General features: G+C 32.5%; 2 protein-coding genes across 3 annotated transcripts; one reads left to right on the forward strand and one right to left on the reverse strand.

Moving 5' to 3' along the window:
* The first annotated feature begins 859 nt into the window (after nucleotides 1-859).
* LOC120078230 (3-oxo-5-alpha-steroid 4-dehydrogenase family protein) lies at nucleotides 860-5,726 on the forward strand. 2 transcript variants are annotated; one of them, XM_039032452.2, is made up of 8 exons: nucleotides 860-1,437; nucleotides 2,691-3,040; nucleotides 3,531-3,765; nucleotides 4,128-4,226; nucleotides 4,323-4,394; nucleotides 4,550-4,587; nucleotides 5,048-5,116; nucleotides 5,612-5,726. In XM_039032452.2, exons 1-8 carry the CDS (start codon nucleotides 1,282-1,284, stop codon nucleotides 5,709-5,711), a joined length of 1,119 nt encoding a protein of 372 aa, XP_038888380.2. In that variant the 5' UTR covers nucleotides 860-1,281; the 3' UTR covers nucleotides 5,712-5,726. The 2 variants fall into 2 exon arrangements, with proteins under 2 accessions (XP_038888380.2, XP_038888381.1); XM_039032453.2 differs by lacking the exons at nucleotides 5,048-5,116; nucleotides 5,612-5,726 and having other exon boundaries at nucleotides 4,550-4,763.
* Nucleotides 5,727-7,022: 1,296 nt separating this feature from the next.
* LOC120078232 (NADP-dependent D-sorbitol-6-phosphate dehydrogenase-like) lies at nucleotides 7,023-10,613 on the reverse strand. The gene is made up of 6 exons (XM_039032454.2): nucleotides 10,304-10,613; nucleotides 9,318-9,412; nucleotides 8,726-8,843; nucleotides 8,474-8,606; nucleotides 7,540-7,759; nucleotides 7,023-7,434 (listed from the first exon to the last, which is right to left on the reverse strand). The coding sequence occupies exons 1-6, from the start codon at nucleotides 10,434-10,436 to the stop codon at nucleotides 7,204-7,206; spliced, it is 930 nt and encodes a 309-aa protein (XP_038888382.1). The 5' UTR covers nucleotides 10,437-10,613; the 3' UTR covers nucleotides 7,023-7,203.
* Between the last annotated feature and the right edge of the window lie 280 nt (nucleotides 10,614-10,893).

Consider the following 10,893-nt stretch of genomic DNA (forward strand, 5'->3'; position numbering starts at 1 on the left):
CAATTTTTTCTTTTCAATTAAATTCAAAGTTATGAAGTTTTTTTTTTCAAAAAAAAAAAAATTATTTTGTTTCTTTTTTTTTTTGAACAAAATCATTCTTATCCCCCTAACTAACTCAAGTTAGATAACTGTCACTCAAAGGAAAACCTTAAACTTAAGTATTTCATTTATTGAGCAATTCTAACTCCTTTATTTTTCATGTCTCATTTAGAATCTATTTAGATTCTTCATTTTGATCTAGTTTAGTTATTGAGACAATTGAAAAAGATTTTTACTTATTCTACAATCCTTTATCCTTGCCTTTAATAATTGGGTTTAGACATTACTTGGGTGATCTTTAGTCATATGTGGTATTTGTACCATAAAAAGTAGTGACATATAGTATTCAAAAGTCAAGATAGATTGAATAGTTTGAGGCTCTTTATAGTTTGATCCATTTAAGGTTATTCTATGTACATGTTATGTTGTCGTCCAATCCATTCTTCTATATATATTGACAAACATGTGGAATAGGAGAATTTAATCTCTAATCTCGAGCTCGATAGTATAAATCAGTTGAGCTATACTTATTTTGTTATAACGTGATTTCAAATTAGAGTTACACTGTGTTAGTTATTTTCATTCCCTTATCTACCTATTCACTATTAAGGCTAGTTAAAGCAAAAAAAAAAAAAGAAAAAAAAAAGGCTATTTACAGCCTAATTATTTTGCTAAAATAAAAATAACTTAATTGATATATGAGTATATTAATAATCACAAAATATAACTTAATTGATATATGAGTGTGTTAGTAATTACGAAATTAGTAATCACAAAATGAAAGCAAAACAAAAAGTATTTTGGTAACGTCGAATGGCAAAAATTTTGGCTTTAAAATGTGTAGCAAAATCTATTTTGTGCTTTTTTCCACAGTCTATACAATTATCTCTCAAAATATAAATTAGAGTTCTATTTTTTTTTTTACAATTATCCAAATTATTATACAGTAAACAGCAGTCACCATGACGGTGGAAACCGCCGAAACACCTGTGGAACCGGCGGCGATCTTAGCATCTATATTTTCATTTCCCAAAGAAATTCTCCCGATCACGCCTCGAGCCTTTCAAAATGACGATTCACAGTTCCTTTCCTTCTGTTAAACTTCCCCTAATTCATCTTTTCCCTGCCTCAACCCACTTCTCTTCGGTTTTACTTTCATTTCAGACGAAGAACGATTCATTCCTCGGGAATACGGCGAAAATCTAGCTTATTCGACCAAATTCTGTCTGTATTTTCAGCGAAATGGAGCTGGGAATTGTTTGGCTTCTCAGAGCTGCTTGGATTGCAGGAATATTGCCTGTAGTTGTAGCTTTCTTACCGTTCTCTAGACTGAATTGGTTCCGTGGAATTCTCTTGGGGTTTGCGAAGAGAGGGAAGATCTTGCAATCGTCTTCCAAGGTAAGAGATCGAATTCTCAATTGTCGATGTGCTTGATTATCTTTATTTCCTGAGCCTCTCTGGTTAGAATATCTGTTTGGTGCTTGAGATAATCGAATAGCAGTTAAAAGTGTTGCAGAGCTTTTGAATTACGATTTTCATTGTGGGTATTGGATGGAGGGAATCTATGTATTCTTTCGATTTTAGTCGTAGAGGAGAATTGAAAATTTAAACTATGGGAGGGATTTTTTCGAAGTTTAGAAAATAATGATAGAATATGATGAGGAGTAAAAAAGAACACTCCGAGAGGAGCCCAACTAGCTTAGAAAATGGCCAAAATGAACGTAACTCAACCGGATATGGTGTTTGTACTATCAATCTCGAAGTCAGAGTTGTTCGATTCTCCCATCCACATATTATCAAAAAAAGGAGGAAAAAAAAAAAAAACTAGGTTCGGAAAGGTCTCTCGCCAAGCAAAATAAGATCTGAAAGAATACTTTAAAAAAACTTTACACACGGAAACTCAGATAGACATGAAGTTTATAAAAGGGTCTCTAAAAATATCTAGCTTAAATTGTAAATTTGGTTCTTATGGTTTGGAGGAAGTTAGAATTGAGTACTAGGGACTATTTATGAGGATTTTATCAAACCATAGGGATTATTTATGAGGTTTTATTAAACTATAAGAACTAAATTATAACTTTTAAAACTATACAGAATAAATTCTAGCTTTCTCAAAATCATAAGGACCAAATTTGTAATTTAGCCAAATATCTCTTGTTTCTTTCCTCCAAAGACCCCACCAAAAAACACTATGGGAGGAATTCCAATCTATATAGCGATTAGCCGCACAGTTAATACTTAGTCTGAGTTTACAAAGTTGTCATTATGTCATTAACGTTGGATTTTGATTCTTATAAGTCAACTTTTTATACTGATTTTTTAATGTTAACTTTACATTCTGACTGGATTAATAAGTGCTGATTTGTGTGGTAATGAAGTGGGACAAGGTAGTAGGTCAACTAGATAAGATGAGGGAGAAGGGTATACCAAAAATTTGATGAGGCTCTAGACCATTACATCATGTTAAATCATTGTTCGTGAGTATTTGACATGGACTTAATAGAACCAAAATTGTAAGTTCCACGACACAAGTTAAATTTCTTGAAATGTAGAATACAATTAACATAACCATCTAAACTTAGGAATTAAATTTGTAGTTTAACGTTTTCTGAAATTTTATGCTCCTATTTACTTATGTTTTTCAATGTCAGAAATTCACTGTACCTCAGAAATTCTTCTGCCACTTTTATGTGTTGGCTGTTATCTGGACAACCTTGTTGCTAGGAACAACTTGGATGTATGCATATGTATCAACCCCAGAAATCTCAGAGCCATTTAACTTTCCTGCCATTACCAGTCAGTTGACTGGAGGTTCAAGTTTGTTTTCCTGGCAAAAATCTCATTCGTCTCGGAGGGAACACAGATTCCTGGTCTGGAAAGCTGTTTTTCTGCTTTTATTAATGGAAGTTCAAGTTTTGAGACGTCTTTATGAAACAATATATGTTTTCAAATATAGTCTCTCGGCTCGGATGCATATCCTTGGATATTTAACTGGCTTGTTGTAAGTACCATTTTGAATCTCTCTTTAGTTGGTTTTGTTGCAATATATATCCACTGGTTTTAGTATGGCTAGTTTTTGGTATTTTGGGCCTTGTTTTAATATGCTGTGGAAAGACTTAGTGCTAGAATCAAGATTGAAAATCTTGGTGTTGTGATTACGAATGCAAATGTATTACACTTGTACTAAAAAAATTGCATTCTACATCCAAAATAGTCCTTTGGGTGTGCTATCCTGATCTCAATTATCTCATTGCAAAGAAAAAAGGATGGAAATACTTTCTGGTTCAATTTGAATTTACTTTTTTTATATTAATTTCTACTTATTTCGTTTTTCGTAATAAGAATGTAGTATGCTTCATCATGCTAGGTGCCTTTTTTCCCCTCCTTTTTTAATGGATAAATGCTATTTTGGTGATTCATTGTTATTGTTATAGTTCGATCCTTATGCCTAGAGGATTGGTATGCTGATTTCTTTTATTTTCTATGGTTAGTTTCTATACAGCAGCTCCTCTATCACTTTGTAGCAATTGTATTCCAGAAGTGTATCACTTTGCCGCAAGTGGGTTAGCTCAGTTTGTTGTTCAAGGAAAAAGGCACATGCCTGATGTTGAAGTTAGCCTGTTGGATGCTGTGATTCCACTATCAAATTTAGGGTGGTGTCAGTGGATTGGTGCAGCTTTATTCTTTTGGGGTTGGATTCATCAGTGTCGTTGCCATCAGATTCTAGTACGATACACATCTTCAGTCATAAATTGTTTATTCAGATATCAGCTTTATTACCTCGATGATGGAATTTGAAACAGTCTTTAGTTCACTATGTTCTCTGATCCTCATTATTAACAGATTCTTCAACAATACAAAAATGCTTTGTATTAGAACCTTTAATTCTCGAATACGTTCAAAAAGTTTCTCATCAGACAAAAAGTACAAATAAAATTATTGAAAAAACAATGATCCTTTTTGTTCTTCATTAGAATCTAAAAATGTTCATAATTGGGTATTTATGTGAACTTTCTCGACGAATGCCACCATATTGTCAACTCAAATCCTAGATTCATTTCACTGATACGCGAGGTTGATTTGTTTAGGGCTCACTGCGGGTACGTAGAGAACAATCTGAAGAATATAGAATTCCTCATGGTGATTGGTTTGGAATCGTGTCTTCTCCTCACTATCTTGCTGAGATGGTAAGTTTCTCCCTCATGAACTTGCAGTGGACTAACTGCAAGTTTTCTTATCACTAACTCTTACCCATTACTGATAGTTTTCTTTCTCTTCCTCAGGTTATATATGGTGGCCTTGTGGTTGCTAGTGGAGGAGAAGACATCACAATCTGGCTACTTTTTGGATTTGTGGTGAGAAATGAGAATCTTATTTATTAAGAGAATTAAAATGCAGTTTGCTCTGTCCTCCTGTTTCTTTATAATTGTAGCTTACAGTTTCAACCTCCATAACCAAATGTGGAACTGATGATGGAGAAGGTGAATAATCTTCTGTTGGGTGTTTGCAGGTGGTAAATCTGGCCTTTGCAGCAGCAGAAACTCATAGGTGGTATTTTCATAAATTCAATAATTATCCTAGAAACCGATTTGCTATTATACCATATATATATTGAGCCATGTGATATTTTCAATAACTCTACTTACTGTGTCATCATAATCAGTTAGGTTGCTTATTTTGAATTCTATAAGGTAATGATAATGATGCTGTATAGAGTTTATGCATATGCACTGGAGTTGATAGCCCTCATATTTGGTAGGCCTGAAGGCTCATTCAATTATTAATAGGTTGCTCATGGAAACAGAAAAAATTGATAAATAAGTTCTCTAACCTGCTTGGATTTTTTGGTGTAAAATTGCAAATGATGGATTGGTTTGATTTTGATTTTTATGGATTTGGGTCAGTCTATTTTGATTTTCAAAAGCTAGTTTCAAATGTCAAATTGTAGTTCAACTGGTCAGAGGTTCAAATCATTTCTCCATAACCATTTGGTGTTGCTTTTGGCCAGGAAAATCAACTTTGAATCATCTGCCTGCCTCAGATGTCTGAAAATTCATGCTGAAGTGATCTTAAAAAGGTTAAAATCACTTCAAAAACATATCGTAAATAATACAAAATCAGTTTAATGCTTGAGTTTATACTTTTAAACATGATTTTCTTACCACTAAAATTGATTTTGAACGATTATAAAAGCATATTTTGAATTCATTTGAACGATTTTAATATTTTCAAAATCACTTCTAAATGTCTCTAAAAAAAGATGGTTTTCATCAAACTGACTAAACTTTATTAGTGGAGAAACTTTGTTATCTATTCAAATTCCGAGAATAAAATAGCAAAATCTGTTATGGTTACAAGTTTAATTGTACCAATTGTTCATTTGACAAGGCCCAATTTTCTTATTTTTATTTTAGGACTTACTTTTATAAAACTTAAAGTTAATCATTAGGTTTTGAAAATTCAGTCTAGATATTACTTTTATTTTTAAATTTCTTCTTTTGGTATCTACCTTATATTAAAGTTTATCGATAATTGCACTAATGAATCACAAAAGTAGGATATTTCTTTTCAGTGCTAGTAGCGATAATCGAGAAAAAATTGATTATCAACATCAGTATACAACAGTAGAGCACTACGTTTCATTATGTGATGAGGTAAGCAAAAGGTCATAAAACTTATATTTCTAAAAATAAGTTTTTATCATTTGGAGGTCTAATTTTTATTAGGACTTCTTGCAGATTTGATAAAATAAGTTTAAAAAATTAGATCCATATCCATGATTTATTACTTTTGCAAAAATAGCAGAAACGGGCTCAAACCACTCGATACACTTGATACCCTTCATATACTATTGATATATATTTGATACACTACTGATACGCATTTGATATACTTGATATTCTATTGATACACGATTGAAAATGACTAGTTATTTAAGTGTTTTTAAAAAAGTAAAAAATAATTTTATTGAAAAACAATCTCTATTTATTTCAAACACGGTCAAATTATAAAAATGAGCCTATTAAACTAAGTGTTAATGAGTTTTAGGTTGAATCTCTCCGACTTATTGTACATTTGTACTTAAAAATGAAAAACAACATAATTTAAAAAGAAAAAAAAACTACAATCGGGATAAAAGAAATGTAACAAATATAAAAATTAAAGTGAATAACATCTCATATTGCTACAAACCAAAGATGCAAAAAGTTTACAAATCAATGGAAAAAATACACAACTAATTTGTTTTAAATATGGTATATTAATTGACCGATATACCAAAAACATAGGTTCGTTAAAAGGGCAAAATTGGTATATGGAATAAACAAAAATTTAAATTTAAAAATTTTGCCATATCTACAATTTTACATACGTTGAAGATAAACTTCTAATTATACATTTCGGATTTGCCACCCATTGTAAATTCATGTGGCTTACTCCAAACATGAGCGATTATACCCTTTCTACAATTATGATAAGTTTGAGAGTTCAATTTTAACATTCGTATAAGTTTAAGGATTCAATTTTTACTATTGAAAATTTGAGGGTATAATTACCATTACCACTCTTCTTTTGGACGATTCTTACCATTTTAACATTTTCAGAATTAAAGGGAAACAAGATGATTTTAGCATTTGAAGACCGACATTGTTTTTCTAGTGAAAAAAAATATCGGGTTAGATCTCTTTCACTTATAGAAATGAACAATGACAAGCGAAAAAAACAACCGTTGAAAAAACAAAAACAAGACCAGCATAAATTTTTTAAAAGAGAAAATGATCTGTGTCAGACATAAGAATCCTCACATTGTTGTTCCCTTTGGAAAATCTCTCCCCCATTACTAATTTTGTAGAAATGACAATGACAAGCTAAAAAAAGGGTCGAGGAAAGAAAAGGAGAAAAAAAAACTGTTTCTTTTGTTCCATCTTTAACAAGTAATTGTCAAAGGAAAACATGAAAGAATCGAGAATGTAATCAAACGGGCCTAAAGGAACCAACATGACAGTGGAAGTTTTTACTGCTTTTTAGGGAACACAACAGAACACAAGACAGAAGAAACAGTTCAAGAGTTTAGCCTTAAAGCATTATTATCCATTTCAGCAACAGATGCTAGGTATTAGTTTTAAGAAGCAATTATAAGAGGAGTTATAGAGAGTTCATAACTATCTAAGCATATAAATCTATGCCCCAGAACCTGGCAGGTTGGTTTGTTCGATATTTCCTGTCGATTCCGTTGATCAGATCCATGTCCTCTTTCGCAAGCTGAAAATCAAAAACTTGGAAATTCTCTTCCAATCTCTCGAGTTTTGACGTCTTCGGTATCACGATGGTGTTCCTTTGAATACCCCACCTGAGGGCAATTTGAGCAGCACTCTTCCCATATTTCTTGGCAAGTGCCTGACAAGAAAGAGGCCATAGATGAGAATTGTCTACAAAAATTGTATTTTGAAACTGGAAACTATTGATTTCAGTTGTTCTCGAAAGGGGAAAGAGCTAACTCACTTGAAGAACTGGATCTTCCAGACAAGAAACTGTACCAAACCATTCATTGTTAGCAGCAGCACCCCCTAAAGGAGTATGAGCTGTGACACAAACCCCATGCTTTTGGCAAAATTTAACAAGAGATTCTCTTTGAAAGTAAGGATGCATTTCGATTTGGTTCACAGCAGGCTTCACTTTTGAATACGCTAAACAGTCTCTGGTCAAAAAGATGTCGTAATTGCTGCAAGGAATTGATCCATGAGAATATAATGTTCAACATTGATCAGCAACAAATCTTAAAGACGAGCATGGGGTACTTTTACCAGAATAGTTTCCTTCCAAACTATTCATGTCATCAGGATTTCAATAAATGTGCTTCATAATTAAGCAAAGAAATTTACTGTTTAGTTCTAATATTTCAAAAGTGCTTCGGATGTAAGTAGAATATTCCTTTGAGAATCAATATTAACTTGATACATGTTTCTAAAATTGGTAAAGAGAGAATATGTATGGATCATAGTATAAACAGATCAAATAAATCATAGAAGTACATGTGGAAATAACTGTTCGCAGTAGCTGGTAAAAAGCTTATGAGAAAAATAGTTAAATTATTTTGATTGTCCCTAAACTTTCAATTTTTTAAAAATTCACGAATCTATTACATATAACATTAAGAGTTCAAGATTCTACTAGACAAAAAATTCAAATTTATATCTAATAGATTAGTTGATTTTTATGAATTTCAATTTATCAGAAACTTATTAGACACAAAATTGTAAATTTCGAGACTTGTTATATGTTTTTAAATATGTAGAGACTACTAAATAGACAGAAACGTCAAAGTTCAGAGACTAAACTTGTAATTTAGCCCATATGTAGTTAAAAACTTAAAAGTTAGAGTGAATTAGTAAAAAGAAATAATATTTTTGTCTTGAGAATATCAAAGTTGCAATACCTGATCCCAATACTGCGAACTAAACCAGCAGAAACCAAATCTTCCATGGCATGCCAAGTGGTTTCTAAAGATATGGTTGTATCAATGTCCAACACCCCATCTTCAGCCAATTCACTGCTAGTATTACCCACTCCTTTAAATAATAGAATTGAAAAAAGGAAAGAAAAAAAAAAGTAAGGAAAATGAGAATTCATTTGATGAACAGGCATGACAAAGGGGCGATATTTACAGATGACAATCAACGAACAGTACCTGTATGCTTTACAGCAACTGGGAAGTGCACCAGGTACAGATCCAAATATTCTAGTTGAAGCTTCTTCAAGCTGTCCTTGCAAGCCCCAAGAACATGTCCATGGTCTGAATTCCAGAGCTGCAATTGTCATGAAAGCCAACAACAATGATTTAAACTTGACTTTGGGATTACTTTGGTCAGAAACTCTAATTAAGGCCATGTCAGTAACCATTTGATTTTTGGTTTATAGGTTTTGAAAATTATACCTATAAACACCCCTTTCACCATTAAATTCTTGCTTTGTTATCTACGTTCTATCAATATTTTCACAAAATCAAGTCATTTTTTTAAAATTAGAAAAGGTAGCTTTAAAAAAAATGAGAAAATAAACTTAATTTTAAAAAACCAACAACCAAATGGTTACCAAATGGGTTAAGTGTTTTTTTTAAAAGCAGATTTTAAAATTTTCAATCACTCTCCTTCATGAAAATATAATTGGCTAAAGGCATTTTTGTCCTTCAAAAATCATACCAAACTCATCCGTAAGCTCCAACTGATTGAACTTCAAGAAGGATTTAAACGCAAACAATAAGAATTCAAAATCAAACTCACTTTTGTGGTAATGAAAAGTTCTTCCCTCTTGACAAGTCCACTCTTAAAAGCTTCTGCTAGTGCCTCCCCAACTTCAGCTTCATTTTTGTAATCAGCTGCAAGAAAACAACACCGATTACAAAACTAAGCCACTCAAGTTTTCCGCAGGCAAAATTTCCTAATTCTTAAATCACCAATTGATCCAAAAGTTTAAGCTGATGGGTGAAGGTAAATTTAATTATAATATCTAACACTCCCCTAACTTGTGGGCTCGAAATATGAAGAAGAGTCAAGCCAAACAAGTGGAAATGAATATTAAATGGGGAGGAAATAGCATTGCAGGGACTTGAATCTAAGACATCCTAAAGTAACCTACTCTGATACTATCTTAAATCATTGATTGACCCAAAAACTTAAGCGAATGGCTGAAGGTAAATTCAATTATAATATCTAACACTAATACATTAATACTTTAATGTGGTCATTATTGAAACTTCACCCACAATTATAATTGCCAGATATGACTGGAGAATGTTTGATGTCAATTCTTTAATTAGAAACGTTTAAGAATAAGAAGTCAACCTTAACCTTTAAAGAAAAAAAGTTATACAAAAAGTGCTAAACACTAATTCATATATTCAAACCATACTCAACCTTTAGACTAAGCAGTTGAATTCAAGTTTGAATATGTAAGGACTGAAAAAAGCTGCATAATCCACTTGTTTTTCAAAATCCTTTAACTCAATAAAGAATTCAATCAGAGTTAAATGTCTGTAAGAACTCCATTAATCGAACTCAAGAAAATAAACGAAAAATCGACCTAGAATCGGAGATCTTCCATGATCTCGTCTTGATTTCTAAGTAATACTCAAAGAAAATGAAAACAAATCCAGTCTCATGGAAGAAAAAGATGATAATATCAACAGAAGAAACAAGAGAAAGGAAATAAAAAGCAAGAGAAACTGAGAAATGTAGAAGAAATTGATTGAAGCCAGAAGAGACGGTACCGGCGCAGTCAAAATGGCGATAACCAATCTTAATGGCGTTGATAATGAGGTCTCTGACTTGTTGCTTCTCCATACGCCAAACTCCTAGCCCAATTTGCGGCATCTTGAAGCCATTGTTAAGAGTTATCGCCATTTATGATCGGAGCTTTTTAATCAATTCAACTGGTTCTGCTTCCACAACTGCTAAGCTTTTGCTTGAGATCTTTGTAATTTTAAGCTCTCTCCTTTTTGAGATTTTGTTTTTCTCCCTTTTTCTGCAGATAAATGCCGGCTTCCACACCAAAACGTCGCCGTACAAGGTGATGTAATAATTGCTTGACGGATTTTTTAGGGGATGGGGTCCATTCTTGGATTTTAAAGAGAAAAGTACTATTAACCTCGGGTAGGTTCAATTCTCTCATCCCACACTTTAGTTACAATAAAAGGTTAAAAAAACCAGATGATCCGACCAATCCAATCGTGCGATTTAAGTTGGATTGAGTTCAAATAAATGAAGACTTTATGATTTGAGTTGGTTCATGGGTTCACAAAAAATAGCCAACTTCATCTAATTGGAACTCATTATTAATATTAAAAAGTATGTTTTTTTT

The sequence above is a fragment of the Benincasa hispida genome, chromosome 5, assembly GCF_027475165.1.
Source record: "Benincasa hispida cultivar pf3 chromosome 5, pf3_genome.v1.1, whole genome shotgun sequence".
In the NCBI taxonomy this organism is placed as follows: domain Eukaryota; kingdom Viridiplantae; phylum Streptophyta; class Magnoliopsida; order Cucurbitales; family Cucurbitaceae; genus Benincasa; species Benincasa hispida.

Bases quoted from the DNA above. Each gene is read 5' to 3' on its own strand.
- LOC120078230 (XM_039032452.2), top strand. From the start codon at position 1,282: ATGGAGCTGGGAATTGTTTGGCTTCTCAGAGCTGCTTGGATTGCAGGA. The intron at 1,438-2,690 runs GTAAGAGATCGA...TTTCAATGTCAG, and splicing joins TCTTGCAATCGTCTTCCAAG to AAATTCACTGTACCTCAGAA. The intron at 4,227-4,322 runs GTAAGTTTCTCC...TCTCTTCCTCAG, and splicing joins CTCACTATCTTGCTGAGATG to GTTATATATGGTGGCCTTGT.
- LOC120078232 (XM_039032454.2), bottom strand. From the start codon at position 10,436: ATGGCGATAACTCTTAACAATGGCTTCAAGATGCCGCAAATTGGGCTA. The intron at 8,844-9,317 runs GTGAGTTTGATT...TGACAATTGCAG, and splicing joins AACTTTTCATTACCACAAAA to CTCTGGAATTCAGACCATGG. The intron at 8,607-8,725 runs GTACTGTTCGTT...TATTATTTAAAG, and splicing joins AGTTGCTGTAAAGCATACAG to GAGTGGGTAATACTAGCAGT.